Below are 21521 nucleotides of genomic sequence, written 5' to 3'. Positions count from 1 at the left end.
ATGTTCCTATCACTCCCATCACTCAGGAAATTCCAAGGGTTCCATGACCTTTGTGTCAGGAACCAAGAGCAGTGACCAAATACATTCATCATTATGTCACACCAAGACGTTAGGATTAAATATTTCATTATTCCTTCTCTGATCTGCCCATCTTAAATTCTGACAGGAACCTCTATTCAAAAAGGTTTCTTGCAGTAGTTCTGACCCTGAGAATCGCTTTCCAGTAGGTCCTTTCCTTCAGCGACAAAATAACTTTGGTTAGTTCCTGAGGTCATTAAATTTTCAAATCTACATATAATTCATTTCCTATTTTGCTATGAACTGGGGACTATACCATTATGTATAAACGAACAAAAAATTTATAATCTAGGTGGAACAATGTGAACATTTTTTAAAAAGTATCCATACCCTTTTCTATGTAAAATTAAGTGAATTATTTCCCCTTTCTCTTCTAATATGTCCCTTTGAGAGGGTAACAGGCAGGAAGGCCAGGTATCTCCAAAGGGAGGAAATAGGCTGCAAGTGTCAGAAATTTTTCTCTCTCCCTTAAGCAGCAGGTATCAGATTTTTTTTCCTTCTCTATACAAAAATAAAAGGTTTCTCATAAAATTCTGTGTTGCCATGATGATACCTGTTTCCACCTGAACTGAACTTTTCTCAAACTTTGAGCTAACCAATGCATTTTCCTTATGAAAATGTTTTACTTAAGCTATGTTAATGAAACTATGTATTTGCTTTGGAATTTGCCTTTCTTCAAAATGGTTCTACCTAACTTTTTCTTTTCTCAAACCTTGGGCTTATAATAGCTCAACAAACCAGTATTCATATCAATTGTTTTATGGCTGGGGGATGACACACCTCATTCCATCCTATCTCAAAAATGTATACTGTGGGAGAGGGGCCTGGTGAAACTCCCTCAGTCTTGAGCTGTCTCTCTTATCTGATTAATAGCTTTCTAACAGACATAAAACAGCTTGTGAAAAACTAGCAAGGGGGCACTCCTTCTGCCCCCTTCTGATGTCAATGTCAGAAGCTTTGTCTATCACTTTTATACTTTAATAAAACTTTGTCACACAAAGCTCTGAGTGATCAAGCCTCGTCACTGGCCCCGGATTGAATTCCTCTCCTCCAGAGGTCAAGAATCCTGTCATCTTTCACGCAACAACCTTTCACCTTGAACAGAAAATTATCAGAAATACTTCATTCCTTATATGTCCTTTTCAACTCATGTAGGTGTACACATACTTTGATTATCTTTGACTGTGGGTAAAATTACCATAGGCATGAAATCTAGCCTTTAAAAAATTGCCAGCTCAAAGGTGGAAAGGATTTCCTCTTAAGTTCATCACTGTCATCATCTCTAGGTCCTAGGACAGGACCAAGTCAAGGGAAACAGTTGTTAAAAAGTTTTTTTCTGGATGGTGTGTATACAGCAAGGGAACTGTCTTCTAGAGCCAGAGCTTGGCTGATAGATTATTCATGAATTTTGAGCTCTGTTCCTCCAAGTGAGATGTATAAAGTTAAGCACATCCAAACATGCTGTGTTACATTGTCAGATTAAACGTATTTCATTTCCTTTGAAGGACTTTGGTAGGTTGAAACAACAAACTGAGTAAAGTTAGAACTGAAGAAGTGCAAGAGCTAACCATATAATGATCCTGGGTGGGAAAAGAAGACTCATGTCCCTTCAAAGAGGGGATTGTTTGTTAGTGTTAGCTGCTCAGTCATGTCTGACTCTTTGTGACCCCATGGTCTGTCCATAGGATTCTCCAGGCAAATATACTGGAGTAGGTTGCTATTTCCTTCTCCAAGGGCTCTCCCCAACCCAGAGATCAAACCCAGGTCTCCTGCATTGCAGGCAGATTCTTTACCATCTGAGCTACCAGGGAAGCCCACAGAGGGGAATGTATCACACTATAACTTTCAGAGATGAAGTGCAACAGAGACACCTTCCTTTCAATTAAGGAGTCACTGAGGTCAACATTCAGAAAACTAAGATCATGGCATCTGGTCCCATCACTTCATGTCAAATAGATGGGGAAACAGTGGAAACAGTGTCAGACTTTATTTTTCTGGGCTCCAAAATCACTGCAGATGGTGACTGCAGCCATGAAATTAAAAGATGCTTACTCCTTGGAAGGAAAGTTATGACCAACCTAGGTAGCATATTCAAAAGCAGAGACATTACTTTGTCAACAAAGGTCCATCTAGTCAAGGCCATGGTTTTTCCAGTGGTCATGTATGGATGTGAGAATTGGACTGTGAAGAAAGCTGAGCACCGAAGAATTGATGCTTTTGAACTGTGGTGTTGGAGAAGACTCTTGAGAGTCCGTAGGACTGCAAGGAGATCCAACCAGTCCATCCTAAAGGAGATCAGTCCTGGGTGTTCATTGGAAGGAATGATGCTAAAGCTGAAACTCCAATACTTTGGCCACCTCATGCAAAGAGTTGACTCATTGGAAAAGACTCTGATGCTGGGAGGGATTGGGGGCAGGAGGAGAAGGGGATGACAGAGGATGAGATGGCTGGATGGCATCACCGACTCGATGGACATGAGTTTGAGTGAACTCCGGGAGTTGGTGATGGACAGGGAGGTCTGGCGTGCTGTGATTCATGGGGTCGCAAAGAGTCAGACACAACTGAGCAACTGAACTGAACTGAACTGACATCAAAGTTAGGAATTTGATTCCAGGTGTACTGTCCTACAATTTGATATATCATGTTAAAATTGTGACAGACATCTCTAAAAGATTCATTTTCATAGGGTTTGTTATTTGCTTCATGCACTTTCTGATATTTTGCTGAAGACGTGCCATAGTTGGTGTGTTCAGAGTTTCATTTCTACATGATTTCCTCTGCCAAATGATGACGAGGAACATACCACTGACCCATTTACTGCCTTCAGAGGTCCAACAGTTTCTCTCCAGTGTAAACTCTGACACCTAATGAAATCTTATTTCTGGGGAAGGACTTCTCCAGAGTCATTACATTTATGCCAACTATGACCTCACTGACATATGTGACCTATGAAAGCCCTGTTAGGGTCTATCTTTCCATGAGAGGCTTTCCCAGTCTCTGTGTTTATACTATTTGTCTCAGTATACACTCGCCAGCCATACAAAGAGCCAGAAGGTTTTATTCAAGGGTTTTCCAGCTTGATTGAATGAGTTTATTCCTGTGTGTCTTTTGTGACAAAAATATGACATAACTGACCACTGAGGGTGCTACCACATTCACTGCATTCACTAGGTTTCTCTTCTGTGCAAATTCTATTATCTGCTGAGGGTGCATACCTGCCGCCTAGCTGTCCCACAAGGGTTATGTTCTCATCTTCTAGGGGCTTATCACTGTGGCATGGAGCCTGAACTGCCACAGAAGGCATCTGCACAGTCACCACACTAACAGGGTTTTTCCTCTGTACCATATCACTTGGACGTGATGGGCTGAGATGCTTTGAGAAAGGATTTTCCAACTTGACTGAGTTGCCACGTTTCTCTCTTGCATGTAGCATCCCCTTGTGATACACAAGGCATGACAAGTGGGAGAAAGCTTTCCCGCAGTCATTGCAACCATAGGGTCTCTCTCCTGTGTGAATTCTCCGGTGTCTGTTGAGACACGACTTATCCCTGAATGCTTTCCCACAGTCATTACACATGTAGGGTTTCTCTCCTGTGTGAATTCTCTGGTGGTTAATGAGACCCGACTTGTGTGAACAGGATTTTCCACATTCAGTACACACAAAGGGAGTCTTTCCAGTGTGAAATCTCTGATGTGAGATGAGGCAGGTTTTCTGGCTGAAGCCTTTCCCACATTCAGTGCAAACATAGGGTTTCTCTCCAGTGTGAGTTCGCTGATGTATCAGGAGATTGCCTTTCTGGATGAAGCCTTTCCCACATTCAGTGCATACATAGGGTTTCTCTCCAGTGTGAGTTCGCTGATGTACAATGAGATTGCCCTTCTGAATGAAGCCCTTTCCACAATCGCTACATATATATGATTTCTCCCCTGTATGAGTTTTCTGGTGTGCGTTGAGCTGTGATTTCCAGCGGAAGGCTTTGTCACATTCCGTGCATTCATAAGGTTTTTCTCCCGTGTGAGTTCTCTGGTGTTCCATGAGCCTGGACTTCCTGGAGAATGCTTTGTCACACAGGCTGCACCCATGAGGTTTCTCTCCTGTATGAACTCTCTGATGATTAATGAGCCGAGACTTCTTGACAAAGCCTTTTCCACAATCGTCGCATATGTAGGGCTTCTCACCTGTATGAGTTTTTTGATGGATAAGCAGCCGTGACTTCTTAGGGAAGACTTTGTCACACTCACTGCATGCATACCGTTTCTCTCCTATGTGGGTTTTCTGGTGTTCATTGAGTCTAGACTTTCTAGAGAAAGCTTTCCCACATACACTGCATCCGTGGGGTTTTTCTCCTGTGTGAACTCTCTGATGATCGATGAGGCGGGACTTCTTGATGAAGGCTTTCCCACATTCAGTGCAAACATGAGGTTTATTTATCTGTTGAGTTCCTAGACACGTAATGATCTGTGAATTTGTGTTCATAGGAATTCCACACTCAGGAAGCTTACTTTCACTGTGAAATTCCTCATGCTTTGCATGGAGGAAGAATTTCCCATCTACATTAGCCTTAACGGGGTTCTTTACTTCATAGTTTCTGTTCTGGCTGATTGAACTTAAGTTTGATTTCAGTGTTTTCCCATGTAAGTAAAGTATATCATGATTTTGCCATAAAGGACAATGACTTTTGCTCTGATAAACATTTCCAAGTGCATTATGTTCATGACATCGTTCCATTCTTTTTGGACAGCTTTGATTTTGCAAGTTCTCCTGCAGAAGACAGTCATCTTTCCTCATTTCTAGGAAAGAAGAGAAGAATGAACCTTCCCATGAACTTGGTACAGAGTGAAACTGTTTAACAAATGCCTTTGGGTAGGTGGGCTCTTTACAGACAATACTATGACCTCAGTTTAAAGAAACTCCAAGTAGAAAAGAGAACCCTCCTACATTGTTGGTGGGAATGTAAATTAAATTGGTGTCGCCACTCTGGAAAACAGTATGGAGGTTTTAAAAAACTAGAAATAGAGCTGCCATACAATCCAGCAATCCCACTCTTGAGCATATATCTGAAAAAACTGTAATTTGAAAAGATACATGCACCCCTATGTTCATAGCAGCAGAATTCACAATAGCCAAAACATGGAACAACCTAAATGTCCATCAGCATTCAAATGGATAAAGAAGATGTGGTACATAATGTAATACTACCCAGACATAAAAAAAGAATGAAATAATGCTATTTGTAGCAACATGGATGGACCTAGAAATTATCAAACTAAGTGAAGTAAGTCAAAAAGAGAAAGATAGTATATCACTTACATGTGGAATCTAAAATATGACACAAATGAATTTGTCTATGAAACAGAAAGACTTATAGACATAGAGAACAGACTTGTAGTTGCCAAAAGGGAAGCAGGGGATGGATTGGGAGTTTGGGATGAGCAGATGTAAACTATTATAAACAGGATGGATAAACAACAATGTCCTCCTGTATAGCACAGGGAATTATATTCAATATACTGTGAGAAATTATAATGGAAAAGAATATGAAAAAGAATGAAACACTTTACTGTATAGCAGAAATTAACACAAAACTGTAAATCAACTATACCTTAACTCAAAAAAAAAAAAGGAAGAAACTTCAAGTAAATATGTTTGTTATTACCTGGACAAGAGTACAACACAATAATATAAATAAAGGGTAAAATAGGGCACAAATGAGGTTAGAGCATTCAAAATGAGCAAATACAGATTTGGCTGCTTTATAATTGTGAACTTACAAAGTATGCTGAGATAGTAAAATAAAATCAAGTTATTATGAGGCTCAGACAGTAAAGAGTCTGCCTGCAACACAAGAGACCCAGGTTCAATCCCTGGGTCAAGAAGATCTCCTGGACAAAGAAGTGGCAACCCACTCCAGTATTCTTGCCTGGAGAATTCCATGGATGGAGGAGCCTGGAGGGCTGCAGTCCATGGGGTCACAAAGAGTCAGACATAACTGAGTGACTAACACTTTCATTATCAACAAAGACAGAGGGCTATTTGTTTCCAAATGATGTGGCACACTTTCATACATCCATAAATCTTTATTAAATTATGGCTATGTATCAAGCATTATGCCAGTGATGAGGAAATAGAAACAAAGTCCTTATTGTCACTGAGCATAAATTCCTGTTAGGGTAAAACTGAATATTAAAGCAACAATTAAGAAGGCAGGAGCAAATTGTGAAAAGTGGTTTGAGGAAGCAATAGAAAACCAGGTGGAAAGAATTAGGATATAATCTAGAGAGAGAAAAAACAAGGTTCATTCATGGTTGCTATGATAAATGTAAGGAATCAAGTGTTATTCCCGATTACCTGACCTAGGCCACTGGATAGATGAGTAGTGGTTTTTAATGAGATGGGGACTATCACTGAGGTTCACAATGTTGCTAAATCAAGTGTGCATCTCAAAGCATATCAACCTTCAGGTAGGTTCTGGATATTCAAAGCAGACATGAAAAATTCAACTGAACATACAGATCCTGATAAAGGTCCTCACTGAAGACAACACTGTGGGAATCATCTGTATATAAATATTATATAAGGATAGGGGATAGGATGAGGTATTTGGGGAAAAGTGTAGACTGAAAGTAGATGAAGGCATGGGTTGAAGTTTATAGTTTTTGTAACATTAAGACTTTGGGTTTTTTCAAAATATTTATTTATTTATTTGGCTGCACTGTGTCTTAGTTGCAGCATATAGTTTGTTTTTTATTTTTTTAAGTTGCAGCATGTGGGATCTAGTTCCCTGACCAGGGATCAAACCCAGGCCTCCTGCATTGGGAGCTCAGAGACCCAGCCACTGGACCAACAGGAAAGTCTTACGACTTTGAGTTTTAAAAAGCCCAGTGAGGAGCACTCAACATTGACTATACTGATACTGATAAGGGAAATAAGCAGTCCTGTACTCAGGAAACTACAAGGGTTTTAGGACCGCTAAACCAAGGTCAAAGACCAAGATATATATGTATCTTATATCACAATTTCATACTAGGGAACTGGCACCTTTTTCTTTTACCCTTTGTACATGTACACATGTTAATATCCAAATTGTTTCCATTTCATTGTAACAAACCCTAAGCCCATCTATGCCTTTTATGTATCAGGCTATTGCTTTCTCTTTCTATGTCATTTTGTAAGCTCTATTTCACCTATATTTTGGGTGGGGGATGCTGGGTAGGGCTGGTCACCAGAAAGACCAAACCCTGATCAGATGCTTGGATCTGATCCAATTTTCAGTCTCACCTCCACCTCTATTCTCCAGAGAGGGGAGAAGGGCTGGAGACAAAGTCAGTGATCAATCATGCCTAGGGGGATGAAGTCTCCATAAAAATAACCAAATTACAGGATTTAGAGGGTTTCTGGGTGGCTGAACACATGGTGGTGATGGGAGAGCATTATGCCTAGACACATTGTGGAAGTCCCTCAGCCCCTTCCCCACACCCTGCCCTGGGCACCTCTTTCATCTGGCTGTTCCTGACTTAGATCCTTTCATAACAAACTGGTAATCTAGTAAGTGCAATGGTTCTCTGAGTTTTGTGAGCTGCTCCAACAAATGAATTGAACCTGAGGGGGGAGTCTTTGGAAGCCCCAGTCTAGAACAAGTGAGTCAGAAGCACAGGGTACAACCTGGACTTGTGTTTGGAAGTGGAGTTGAGGGGGGGTGTCTGGTGTGATGGAGCCCTTAACCTGTGGGATCTGATGCTTTCTCCAGGAAGACAGTGTCAAAACTGAGTTAAATTATACAACATTCTGCTGGTGCCAGGCTTCCCAGGGGGTGCTAGTGGTAAAGAATCCACCTACAAATGCAGGAGATGCAAGAAATGCAGGTTAGATCGCTGGGTCGGGAAGATCCCTTGGAGAGGGAAACAGTAACCCTCTCCAGTATTCTTGCCTGGGAAATCCCATGGACAGAGGAGCCTGCTGGGCTATACAGTACATGGGGTTGCAAAGAGTCAGACACGACTGAGCACACAAACATACAGCTGGTGTCGCAGAGAACTGCTTATTATGGGGAAAAACCCAACACACATCTGATGTCAGAAGTGCTGTGAGTGTAGCAGTGGTGTGAGAACAGAGGAGAAACACAGGAAGACCGAGGCTTTCCCAACACAGATCTATGAAGAAAAAAATCGAAGGTTCCAGAGACTGCCTTAAGGATTTATCTTTCCTCCCTCCACAATTTATATGTTGAAACCCTATCTGCCAATCAAAACCCTATCTGTGAATGTTAGGACTCGAAATAAATATTATCCAAAGGGGCAAGAAGGTGCAGTTGCCAGAAGATAGTGCTAAAAATCTTGGGGCTTCCTTGGTGGTCCAGTGGTTAAGACTCCATGCTTCCAGTGCAGGGGCCCCAGGTTTGATCCCTGGTCAGGGAACTAAAAAATTTCTCTAAAACAAGTTCTGACTAAAAAATTGTGTGGCCAAAATTTTTTAACAAGAATTAAACATGTCTCTTCAGAGAGAGGCGTGGAAGGTATAATTTCATAGCAAGGAAAGCAGAAGAAACCATCAGTGATACAGTGCTGGGGACAGGACAGGAAGATTTGAGAATTCTAAACAGAAACTTAAGAGAAAAAAAAAAGCAAGATCAAGATGAAATAAACAGGGATGAAATCCAAGAACAGAGACATTCTTCGACACACCTAAAAGATAAAGAGCTCTTCTATGAGAGCGTCGTGGAAGCTTGGCTTCCATGTTGTCAGACGCTCATGGCTGTGACATCTTTGAATGATGAGAACGTAAGTCCTGCGGCCAACCCAGTGCTGGTGCTCTCACTCACCTGGACAGATTCGACCGTGGACTTTGTCTTCCACGGGCCACGGTTCTCCTTGTTCCAATCTGGAGAGAGCAGCTGGCTTGCTGGCTTGATACCCTGTTCATGGGAAATGAGAGACAGACAGGCTCTTGACTTGGGATGTGGTCTGCCAGCGTGGAGTTATATTTTAGGAAGTACACAGTGTGCAGCTTAGCCAAGAGAAGGCTCATCTCTCAGGGAAGGGCACGTCATACTCTCTAGTCTGGGACCAGAGAGGAAACTGAGACTCAGGTACCACTTTAGGGCACCATGGACACGGCAGAGCTTTCAGAAGCCGAAGCTGAAATAAGAAAGGCCACTGACTGGGGACTCTCTGAGGGACCCGGAGGAGCCGTCCTCACCCACAGACACCAGGTTGCTATAGTTCTCCAGCATCACGTCCCGGTACAGGGCCTTCTGAGGAGGAGCCAGGAGCTGCCACTCCTCCCATGTGAAGTCCACGGCCACATCCTCCAGTGTCAGTGATCCCTGTAACAACACAGTCCTGCTAGAGTATTTCTCTGGTTACCATAATGGAAGGCATGTGAAGGAAGTTGTTCTGCTCTCTTTCCTTTTACCATTTAGGCTACATCTATATACAGAGGTGTTTTGATTTTTTTTTTAAACTACATTGTCATAGAAGCAAAATCTAACCATGTTCAAACCTATTTCCCAAAATATTCTGTAACTGTTCAGTCAACCATCATTCAACAAATCATAAGTTTCTATAATGTCTTCATTAAATCCTTTTGCTAAACTAGAAACATTTGCAATATAGAGTTGAAACATTTGCTACATATAAAACTTTTTTTGAAGCAAGTATATATGTACCAGGCACTAAGTATATTCTAGTGACACCAGGATGAATAGAACATTCCTACAGTCGCCATGAATCTTTGTAACCATTATCAGAATCAACTGTGAAGAAACGCCACACACTATAATTACAAGATATGTATGTTAGGAGGAATAAAGACATCTTTCTAAAACATGTCCAAACAGTGAGAAACTAGGAAAGCACATTATGCAAACTAAGAAAATAAATAGCATCCTTCAAAAAACACACAAATACTTATGTACCTATGTACATTATTTATATTTACATTACCAGTCAGGATCACAGCATACCAGATACATTGAAGAGATAATAAAATGAATGGTAAGATCTGAAGAAATTACTCAAAATGCAGCACAAACATATAATGATGGACTATATATATAAACCAGAACAATAAATAGAGAGGATTGAGAGAGATCTCACATTCCCCAACTCAGTTTATGAAACTGTAAATACAGTCATAGAAGGGCACTATCCAAAGGCCTAAGAGCTGAGCGAGATCCACGCACAAACATCTGCATAGACACAGAGGTAGACAAACTCAGTGACTGGAAGTACCTACTCCTGCCTGTTTGTTAAGTGAAACCAGGGGATTAGGAAAGAAGCCTGTGAAGAGGACTCTTACTTTTTGCTAGATGTACTTTGTAATCACTGGAGGGTTTTTTTTATTATTATTTATTAGGCTGCACCGGGTCTTCGATGTGGCAGCATCATTTACTTGTGGCTGTGAACTCCTGGGCTTCCCTGCTGGCTCAGTGGTAAAGAATCCACCTGCCAATGCAGGGGACGTGGGTTTGATCCTTGGTCTGAGAAGATCCCCCATGCCTCGGAGCAACTAAGCACAACCACTGAACCTGTACCTGAGAGCCTGTGCTCCGCAACAATAGAAGCCACTGCAACGAGAAGTTCTCGCACTGCAATTAGACAGCAGCCCTTGTTCGCCGCAACTACAGAAAAGCCTGCACATCAATGAAGACCCAGCACAGCCAAAAATAAATAAAATTATAAAGAAAAAAAAAAAGAAATGTTAAATATAAGTTGACAGCAAGGGTAACCCATAAGATACTCCAATCACACACGCTGTTCCAACATTAGTCCTTCAGCGTAGATCCTGCTAACAATATATTCCTGATGCTACTTTCCCTTGATGCTGAATTTAAATCTAAATTTATTTCTGCACAAATCCTATTTTTCCAATTTGTTATTTTCTATTGAATTCAATTGCGTTTTACAGTCCCCCCCAGAAACCAATTACAGAATGATGGAAGGAATAAGACAAGCCAAAAAGTTACCTGGTCCTTGATCATTTTCTTCTGATATATTGAGAACTGGACAAAGACTAGGATATGTCCTGAGTCTCCTTTCGGACTTTCCTCAATTTTGGGTTAGAAATCTTAGTCCCAAGGCAGTGATGTCCCTGCAAGTGATGACATCGAGGAAGGGAAACCTCCTCATGTCACTTGATGTATCTTGTATCTTGATGTATCAGGGACCTGTGGGGTAAAAAGTAAATTCTCTTTTGAGTGTCCATTTCCTCAGGGCCCAGATGTTTGTCGTTGATATTGTCACCGACCTAATTTCAAGGTCACTTGTCCCTTTATTTGGGGACACAGAGGCTATACATGCTGGAGCAATAAAATAGAAGATTGTAAATGTGAGGATAGTGTTTCTTTTCTGTGAGGTGGAAATGGGGTGACTGTGAAGCGGGAGATGGGAAAAGAGAACCAGCACAACATGAAGCTCCCGCAGCAGGGGAATTATCACAGGCCAGTTTCTGGAAAGAGAACATACAAACATGACAACCTGGACAGCTTTGCCCTGGAAACCATGTGTGCTCATGGACCTGCTGAACTACTCCACAGTGCGAAAGAAACAAAGGAAAACCAAGGGGAAAAAATTAAAGTGTACAGATCAAGATTATTATTTGTGGATATATCCACATTTAGTGGGCTTCCCAGGTGGCTCAGTAGTAAAGAATTCACCTGCCAAGCAGGAGACACAGGAGACAAGGGTTCAATCCCTGGGTTGGGAAGATCCCCTGCAAAAAGAAATAGCAACCCACTCCAGTATTCCTGCCTGGAGAATCCCATGGACAGAGGAGCTTGGTGGGATACAGTCCATGGAGCAGCAAAAGAGTCGAACATGACTTGGCAACAAAACAACAATAACTCATTTAGTAAAAGTATAAAAACAAGTTCAAGAAATGTGATTACAATAAAAATCACTAAATTGTACACATGAAGCAGATAAACTGTATGATGTTTGAATAAAAAAAGTTATTAGGAAAAAACTATGAGTAGAGCTCTAATTATCTGCTTACTAAAATACTTAGAGGGAAATGCATAAGTGTCTGCAACTTACAGTGAAATATACCCCCCAAAAAGTAAAAAGGTGGGTTGATGATGAATAGAAGAGTGATATATGGATACATATACAATAAAGGAAACACAAAAAAATCATGATGATAAAATCTAGGTGACAGGCACACAGGAATTCAAATGTATAATTCTGTAATCTTTGATATATGTTTGAAATTTTTCATAATAAAATCATGGGGGATGGGGAAGCCTATAATAATGAGGCAGGGTGAGCAAAAAACACATCTTTTCAATATAATTGCTCTTCTATGCAATAGAAAATTAAAAGTCAGTAAAAAGATCCAAAGTAAAAAGACACCATTCACAATGGCAAAAAAGTTAAAAATCAAGATGGAGATGAGGGACAGGGAACCACCCTCTTGTGTAAATCCAGAATTCATAACCTGTTCTCAAAAGTACTGACCATTTAAGCATTTAAATTCTATCTAAATGAATGTACATATTGATTGATGCCAGTCATTAATGGCATTGGTATTTTGTTAGGAATTTTTAAAAAAGAATTTTCACAGAAAAAAATTGTATGATACATTCATTATGAATATTTATGATAGGAAATTAAATAATGAGGCTAATTATACCAATATTTCGGCAGTTTACTGGAATTGTGAAAATCAAGAATAGAAAAATGAGGACTAAAAAGTAAACTTATGAAAACTTTAAAAAACGTGATCATTGGAGAACAGAACCGGTATCAGGGGTAACAGAGGTGCTCTTGTACTCTTGTTAGAACAACTCTGAAAGGAAATATTTACAAGTGTGTGTACGTACACACATAGTAAATGAGCAGAAAAGGCCAAATCCTCGTTTTTAGTAGAAACCTTACCACTTTAGATGTGCTTAGTCCTCGGTCTCCAACAACGCTCTCATTTCTACCGGTCCGAGAGGAAAAGATACAAAAAGCCAAAGGCAATTTTACAAACGAAGCCTTGGACTTGAGGAACTGAAGGAGAAAGTAACGTTTGAAACACCCACCCACCGAACAGCTTCAGCTTTCACAAACCTCTCAACGACTGACACACCTGGACACCACACCCTCCTCCCGCAAACATTGGATTCATCCCCAAACCTGCACTAGACACCCAGGTTCGCGGATCAGGAGTCCCCCGATCCTGTCATTAAACCGCCTACTAAATCCCGAATCCAAACCAGACACCAATTTTATTGACAAATATCACTCCCTGACGCAGTCCTCAATCAAGCACGGCCAAGAGACACAAAGCCCCGATTACTGATTTTCAATCCTCGATCTCGACTGGACTAAACACCAGAATCCTTCAGAACTGACTCCAACATCACCCCAACCATAAATAGCCCAGTCACCAACTCCCACTTGCTTCCTCTCTCTCTACGGACAGCATGGCTGCACCCCACTCAGACGCGAACGAAACCTCAGTCCGCTCATCTTATTCCACGCAGAAATCCACACACCACCGTGATTTTCTCCTGATTCCACCGCGACCTCCTCGAACCCGCACTTCCGAGAATTCTTTTTACTACTGCGCCCTAGCCGGACTACGGCGGCCGACTAGGGGCTGCGGCATTTGTACGGAGCAGGCACACCTGTTTGTTTGGAGGTGGTTTTTCTCCCCCCCCGGCTTTTCCAAAGAGATAATGTCTGCGCCCTGCTTGCCACGGAACCTGAGGCTGCCATCTTTTATGAATTGCCGTACAGAAAGCCAGGCACAAGCACGGAAGTGACAAACGCCAAACCACCCTCACTTCTCTGCTCCTCTTTGCTCCTTCGCGTCCCATTGTAGCCCGACAGGCTCCTCTGTCCATGGGATTTTTTTTTTTTTTCAGGCAAGAATACTGGAGTGGGTTTTGCACTTCGTTCTCCCGGAGAATCTTCCCAACCCAAGAATGGAACTCGCGTCTCCTGTATTACAGGAGGATTCTTCACGCTGAGCCAGCAGTGATTTGCACCTTAAACGCTCCTCCGCAAACCACACTGATTTCCGCCCAGAAAGGGCGAGCAGAGTAGTCAGGAGCCAATGGGAAGAGGGAATCCAACGTCTGGGGAAATTTTTTGCCCCCGATACCCGGCTAAGCTCGAGCCAGTATCAAGGGTCGGGCTTTCTGAAAACGAGAGTCCAGAAATTTTGTAAGGAATAAATAAGATAACTCCGGGCAGAATAAAAAGTCGTACAAGAAAGGAAAAGTAATCATAGTATACCAGTGGTTGAACTACAGTAGTATACAGTATATAGTAGTATATAGTCATATATAAATAAATACTACTTATAGTTCCCAGGTCCGTCCGCAATGCAGGAGACACAGAAGACGCGGGTTCGATCCCTGGATCGGGTGTATCCCCTGGAGGAGGGCATGGCAACCCGTTCCAGTATTCTTGCCTGGAGAATCTCCTGGACAGAGGAGATTGGTGGGCTACAATCCATAGGATCACAAAGAGCTGGACACGACTGAAGTGACTGAGGACATGCACGCACAAACAACATAATGTAAACACTAAATCTGATCCAATCATAATTAAGAACTTTTTGGCCAACCCATAATATAACTCTATTGGAAGAATGAGGGAAAGGAAATGCTTGTGTGAAGAGAGCTGTTTGTGTTTGTAAGAGAGGTGTTTTAAAGCCTCCTACAAATAGAAGAGAGACAATATCCCCAAATTAAAGCTCCATTATGGCTCAGTTGGTAAAGAATCTGCCTGCAATGCAGGAGACCTGGGTTCCATCCCTGGGTTCGGGAAGATCCCCTGTAGAAGAAAATGGCAACCCACTCCAGAATTCTCGCCTGGAAAATTCCATGGAGAGAGGAGCCTGGCAGGCTACAGTCCACGGGATCACAAACAGTCAGACGTGACTGTGCGACTATCACTTTTTTTTTTTTTTTTCCAATCATCATGTGAAAATTAACAAATAGAACCTTATTTGAAAAATGGACTTTGGAGGCTGGACTCCACCAAATGTTTGGTATCTGAAGTATCCTAAGGTATAAAAAACAGTTTTCCTTTAGTTAGTATTCCTTTTGCACAGCTACTTTGAAAATAGCCTCACAGTTCCCCAAACAGTAAACAAATTTACCATATGACCCAACAATTTCACTCCAAGGTTTATATCGAAGAGAAATGAAGGCAGATGTCCAGACAAAAACTTGTACATAAATGTTTACAGCAGCATTATTGGTAACACCCAAAAGTGGAAACAACTCAAATCTCAATCAACTAAAAATATAAAAATGTGCTATATCCATATAACAGAATATTGTGTGTGCATGTGCTCAGTAGTGTCTGGGTCTTGGCAGCCTCCTAGACTGTACTGCTTCCGCTGCTACTAAAGCACATCAGTTGTGTCCAACTCTGTGCGACCCCATAGACGGCAGCCCAACAGGCTCCTCCGTCCCTGGGATTCTCCAGGCAATCCACTGGAGTGGATTGCCATTTCCTTCTCCAGTGCATGGAAGTGAAACGTGAAAGGGAAGTCGCTCAGTCATGTCCAACTCCTCAAGACCCCATGGACTGTAGCGCACTAGGCTCCTGCATCCGTGGGATTTCCCAGGCAAGAGTACTGGACTGGGTTGGCATTGCCTTCTCCCCTAGACTGTATTACTCAGGTATAAAAAGGAATAAGTACAGAAACATGCTACAGCATGGACCAACTTTGAAAGTTTATGCTAAGTGTAGGAAGCCAGTTACAAAGACTACATATTATATGATCGAATTTATGTCCAGAGTAGGTAAATCTAGAGATAGAAAGTATATTAGTGGTTGCTTAGAGATGGGGAGCATGACATCCAGTACCATCACTTCATGGCAAATAGATGGGGAAACAATGGAAACAGTGACAGACTTTATTTTGGGGGGCTTCAAAAATCACTGCAGATGGTGACTGCAGCCATGAAATTAAAATATGCTTACTCCTTGGAAGAAAAGCTATGACCAACCTAGACAGCATATTAAAAGGCAGAGACATTACTTTACCAACAAATGTCCGTCTAGTCAAAAGTATGGTTTTTCCAGTAGTCATGTATGGATGTGAGAGTTGGACTGTAAAGAAAGCTGAACACCAAAGAACTGATGCTTTTGAACTGTGGTGTTGGAGAAGACTCTTGAGAGTCCCTTGGACAGCAAGGAGATCCAACGAGTCTACCCTAAAGGAAATTAGTCCTGAATATTCATTGGAAGGACTGATGCTGAAGCTGAAACTCCAATACCTTGGCCACCTGATGAGAAGAACAGACTCATTGGAAAAGACCCTGATGCTGAGAAAGATTGAAGGCGGGAGAAGGTGACGACAGAGGATGAAATGGTTGGATGGGATCACCAACGCGATGGACATGAGTTTGAGTGAGCTGCTGGAGTTGGTGATGGACAGAGAAGCCTGGAATGCTGCAGTTCATGGGGTTGCAAAGAGTCGGACATGACTGAGTGACTGAACTGAACTAAAAGATGGGGAGAATGGAGGCTGAATTGATAGTTATAAATATCCACAATATGATTAAGAAAAAGATAATCAACCTAAAACAAAAAAGCAATAATGACATAAGAAAATAAATAATTTATAAAATAAATAAAAGAATTCCCTTGTGGTCCAGTGGTCCACTGAAGGGGGCCAGGGTTCAATCCCAGGTTGGGGACCAAGGTTCCCAAAACCTCCATCACACGAAGAAAACAACAAAAGACTTAATAAATGTTATCAAGTAAAATAAATAAGCAAAGTTAAAATAATATTTTTTCACTCTTTAAAACAGGCAAAGACTAAAAGATGGATGAGGTATTTAGAAAACAGGCACTCTGATAGACTTAGACCTTTTTTTCCCATATCTAAAATGAGGATAATATTTCTGCCCACCATTGACAGCTTTCATAATATTAAGTAAAATAATAAAATTACAATGTTTGAAATACTCCCCTAATCAAAAAAATGTGCATACATTTAATAAAAATTAGCTCTTACTTTTCAGCTGGAGCTCTTGGGGGAGGATAGATTAGTAAAGTGGACTCAACTAATAGAACAGTTTTGGACAACAACCTGGAATAATCGATCCAATTCAAACTTTTCATTCTCTCCGACTCTTTCAACAACTCCAATTCTAAACAATTCTTCACTAGACAAATGTGAAAACATTTCAACTGAGATAAAGCCTGCACAGAAAATATTCCCAACAATTTCTGGCCTGAAAAAAAATGTGTTAGTTACTCAGTGCTGCCCCACTCTTGCTCCTCTATCCATGGGATTCTCCAGGCAAGAATGCTGGAGTGGCTGTAGTCATTCCCTTTTCCAGGGATCTTCCCGACCCAGGAATCGAATCCAATCTTCTGCATTGCAGACGGATTCTGTACCCACATTTTCTGATCTTCTATTCCTCCCCAGTTCACTACCTTCCATCTTAGAACAAACCCCCTCCCCATTAACTCAACCCTCCCAGCAACCCTCCCACCTTTCACCCTAGGGATGTCATCAAACTTCCACCCCCAACTTTGACTGAAGACCTTTTATTTCAACGAAATATTTTTCCTGTGTCCGCAGAAAAGCATGCTGCCTTCCTCTACCACCTTGGCTTCTCCAAACCCTGTACCGTTCCCTGAAATCGCTCCTGCTGCTGCTGCCGCTAAGTCGCTTCAGTTGTGTCCGACTCTGTGCGACCCCATGAACTGTAGCCCACCAGGCTCCTCCATCCATGGGATTTTCCAGGCAAGAGTTCTGGAGTGGGGTGCCGTTGCTTTCTCCGCTTGCTCCCAACTCCCTAAAGGAGGACTCCTTTTGCGGTACGGACATTGCACCTTTTTAAATATGGCTGCGCCCCCTGTGAAGTTTTGTACCTCCCACGTACCAGCGGCAAAGCGAAGGCGTACATGTTTGGATTTAGTGCGCCTTACTTGAAGGACACCAGTATTCCGCCGAGATGGACTAGAGCATGCTCATTCCCCTTTGCAACGCTAGCGAGTGGCGTAACAATCGCTACAAGACAAGTTTTGTAGGGCAGGAAAACTGGTTGTACGGCTGGCCTTCCAAAATGGCGGGCCCCATATATACCAGCTAATAGGGTGCCGCCATACTCTTGTCATAGTGTCTTTAAAAGACGGGAAAGCTGAACGGAATTTTCGTTGGTGCTAGGACGCCCCGGGGTGACGGTTGTCAGCCTGCAGACTCGGGTGCTATAGAGAATAAACTTGACCTGCGAGGTAGAACAGCCGGGCTTGTGACTCTGAAGAAAGTGATGGACTGTGCCTACTGCTACCCACCCAGCGGTGCGTGAAGAATCTATTAAGAGGTCTCAGTTTCGCTTTCTGGGAGCAAAATCAGGTTGAGCTTTGTGGAGATATGAGCTTTGAGGTAAGGGCGGCCTATGGGGAGTCTTTAGGAGGAGCAAGCCCTTGTTGGGGAGGGGATGCATTCCGCTAATGAGGGAACAGAATGATCAGAAATGAGGCAGCCCTGGGGGTCAGGGTATTACAGTAGCGTGGACAGATTTGGGGTGGCTTGGGGTTAGCATTTATGGGAAAGGTCAGTGACTGTGCGGGCTTGGAGGCAAACCAGTGTTTGGCATGGTTTAGGGGGGTAGTCAGTGATTGGGATGCACTTAGGGGATAGGTCAGTGATTTGGGGCATCCTTCGGGGGAATGTTATTGATTGGCGGTGAATGAGGAGGTGCTGGAGGAAGTCAGAAATTGCGTTTGAGAGTGTGTCAGAGCCTGAAAACGTCTTCTAGAGGAAGATCAGTTCTTAGGACAGCCTTAGAGGGATGTCAGCGGTTGGAGCTTTCCTGGAGGAAGGTCAGGGACTGGGGAATCTTTGGGCATAAGTCAGTGATTGAGACGTCTTTTGGGAGGTTCTCTCATGGAAGTGTCCACAATGGCAGGTTCGTGATTCAGACATCCTTGGTTGGCAGTTCAGTGTTTTTGACGTTCTTGGCTTAGGCGAATATTTGTGATGTACTTAGTGGGAGGTTCGGTTTTTGGAATATCCTTCTGGGTGGCCTTGTAGGGAGGTTAGTGCTTGGGGCAACTGTTTCTTGTCTTTGAGTCCCCAGTGGTCATTGAGAGTCATGGGGATCTATGTGTTTGAGTCTGGATAAACGAATGATAATCTGTTAGAAGTCATGAACTATGAAATAGCCATGTGGTCCATATTTTGGGTATGATGTTGTTAGGCATTGATACATAAGAAATTTATGGGAGTTGGAACTTGAGAGATCTCTGCATTTTAGAGGACTTTGGTGTTTTAAAGCCCATTGACTTCTCATAGACTACATTACTGCCTTCATAAAAACCTGCTTTCCTCTGTCCTCTAAATCACCTCTTCCTCTCGCTGTCTTCACAGTGCTTTGTAATGATCAAGATTTACATAAAAGCTAAGGTTAAATGCTTATTCTGAAGGATGTGGTATCTGCCCCTCTAATTTTCAAACTTACTGCATATTTCTCTGGGATCCTCCCATTTTTCATCCTTCTGATGCATGAGAGGACTTTCCTACATCCAAAATCTTGGTAACCAGAAATACACATTGTTAAAATTTTGATATGTTTCCTTTTCCAATTATTTTCTATGACTCATTTTATTACAAAAATGTGATAACAGTGCATAAATAGCTTATAATTTGGCTTTTTAAAGAAACTTCAAAACCTTCAAAAAATGAAAATTAACCTTATATGGTAAAATTGTTCCAGATTACTGACTTTTGGTACAAAGTCTTATTGATAGCTGCATAGTATTCTACAATGTGAATCTCCTTGCAGTGTTGACTGAAGTTATATTCTTTGCACTAATTTGGACAGACATGACTTTGAAATATTCACATAGGTCTGGACATTGCTTGTTAAGTTTATGCCTAGATCTTATCTATCTTTGCTGCCATTGCAAACAGCTTCTCTTTCTTTTGAACCTTCAATTATTTTTATTTTATAGGTATAAAAGTAATCAACTTTTTTTCTCTTCCATAGCCTTACTGAGGAGAAGGCAATGGCACCCCACTCCAGTGCTCTTGCCTGGCAAATCCCATGGATGGAGGAGCTTGGTAGGCTGCAGTCCATGGGGTTGTGAAGAGTCAGACATGACTGAGCGACTTCCCTTTCAGTTTTCGCTTTCATGCATTGGAGAAGGAAATGGCAACCCACTCCAGTGTTCTTGCCTGGAGAATCCCAGGGATGGGGGAGCCTGGTGGGCTGCCGTCTATGGGGTCTCACAGAGTCAGACATGACTGAAGTGACTTAGCAACAGCAGAAGCAGCATAGCCTTACTGAACTCCTTTTATTACTAATGTGTTTAAACTGATCCTTTTTTAGGTTTTCCAGGTGAGCAGTCAGAACACCTGCAGATAAATTTAACTCAGAGAAAAGAATATGGACTTCAGATTTGGGCAGACCTAGGTTTTTATTCATATTCTGCCACTTACTACATTTCTCAACCTATGCTGCTTTTCCCATTTGGTTAAAAAACTACCAGTACTAACTATTCAAAAACTTATAGACTACCTAGCACATAGTAAGTACCCAAGAGAGGTTAGCAAGCACTATTCCAGTACACACACACACACACTTACATGCACACATGCTTCCCAGATGGCTCTGGTGATAAAGAACTCACCTTCCAATGCAGGAGACATAAGAGACTTGGGTTTGATCCCTGGGCAGGAAGATCCCCTGGAGGAGGGCATGGCAACCCACTCCAGTATTCTTGCCTAGAGAATCCCATGGACAGAGGAGCCTGACAGGCTATAGTCCATAGGGTAAAAACGAACTGGACATGACTGAAGCAACTTAGTACACACACATATATACACATATATATATACTGTTTCTCTGGATTTTAGCCTTTTAAAAATTTAGTTTTTTTAAAAAAATTCTTTATAGTGACCCTTCTCTAAATGTAGATTTAGTTTTGAATACAGTTTTAGCACAATTACATAATTTAATGAAGATAGCTTTGTTGCTTGTGTTTCTTTCTTGTAAAATAGACCATCAGGTAGTATATGGTACTTTTTTTCTCCTTAAACTATCATGTTAACCTATCACCACATACGAATAAAAACTCATACAACTCAGAAAAATATTGTGCTCCCAGTTATAGTTTGTCACAGGAGTGAATTTCTGTAACCCCCCAGGTTGTGGCTTCCTGGGATGAAACAGTTCCAGTGAGGGAAGGAACTGAAGGTGCCAGAGCAGCCCGGCGTCCTTCACCAGAGCCTTTGTACTGGAGCTGCAGGGAGGCAGCCGGAACCAACAGCAGCAGATACGAGAGGTGCCGGCTGAACCTAGGGCCCCAGAAAATGCCTGCGTCCCAAGTGAGTAGTTTCCTGCATATTTATTTTCCTTTTGGCTTTCTAGTGGATTTTAGGAGGTTAAACACATATATTAAGAGAAAATGTTTATTCAGTATTTATGAAGGCTACTCTATACCAGACACAGCATGAAAAGATGAATGTCTGAATTCAG

The 21521-nt window shown here is 41.9% G+C and overlaps 1 protein-coding gene and 1 non-coding gene across 6 annotated transcripts in view; one reads left to right on the top strand and one right to left on the bottom strand.

Annotated features, from left to right (window-relative positions):
• Positions 1 to 21521, bottom strand: part of LOC129631722 (zinc finger protein 432-like) — a 58180-nt gene that overhangs the window by 14606 nt on the left and 22053 nt on the right. For 3 of the 5 annotated variants that reach the window (XM_055552932.1, XM_055552933.1, XM_055552934.1), the window contains exons 3-5: positions 11043 to 11243; positions 9275 to 9401; positions 8898 to 8990 (exon numbers count right to left, since the gene is read on the bottom strand). In XM_055552932.1, coding sequence (XP_055408907.1) covers positions 8898 to 8990; positions 9275 to 9401; positions 11043 to 11057 — 235 coding nt within the window. In that variant the 5' untranslated portion in view covers positions 11058 to 11243. Of the gene's footprint in view, positions 1 to 3116; positions 4870 to 8897; positions 8991 to 9274; positions 9402 to 11042; positions 11244 to 21521 lie in introns of those variants that run through there. The other 2 variants (XM_055552939.1, XM_055552936.1) reach the window with 2 other exon arrangements.
• On the top strand, positions 8421 to 8493 carry TRNAW-CCA (transfer RNA tryptophan (anticodon CCA)). Its single transcript has one exon. It is a non-coding gene; the product is annotated as a tRNA-Trp (tRNA).

Source organism: Bubalus kerabau, chromosome 17 (assembly GCF_029407905.1).
Source record: "Bubalus kerabau isolate K-KA32 ecotype Philippines breed swamp buffalo chromosome 17, PCC_UOA_SB_1v2, whole genome shotgun sequence".
In the NCBI taxonomy this organism is placed as follows: Eukaryota; Metazoa; Chordata; class Mammalia; order Artiodactyla; family Bovidae; genus Bubalus; species Bubalus kerabau.
The sequence above is the reverse complement of the archived record's forward strand: the minus strand, read 5'-3'. Positions and strand labels throughout refer to the sequence as shown.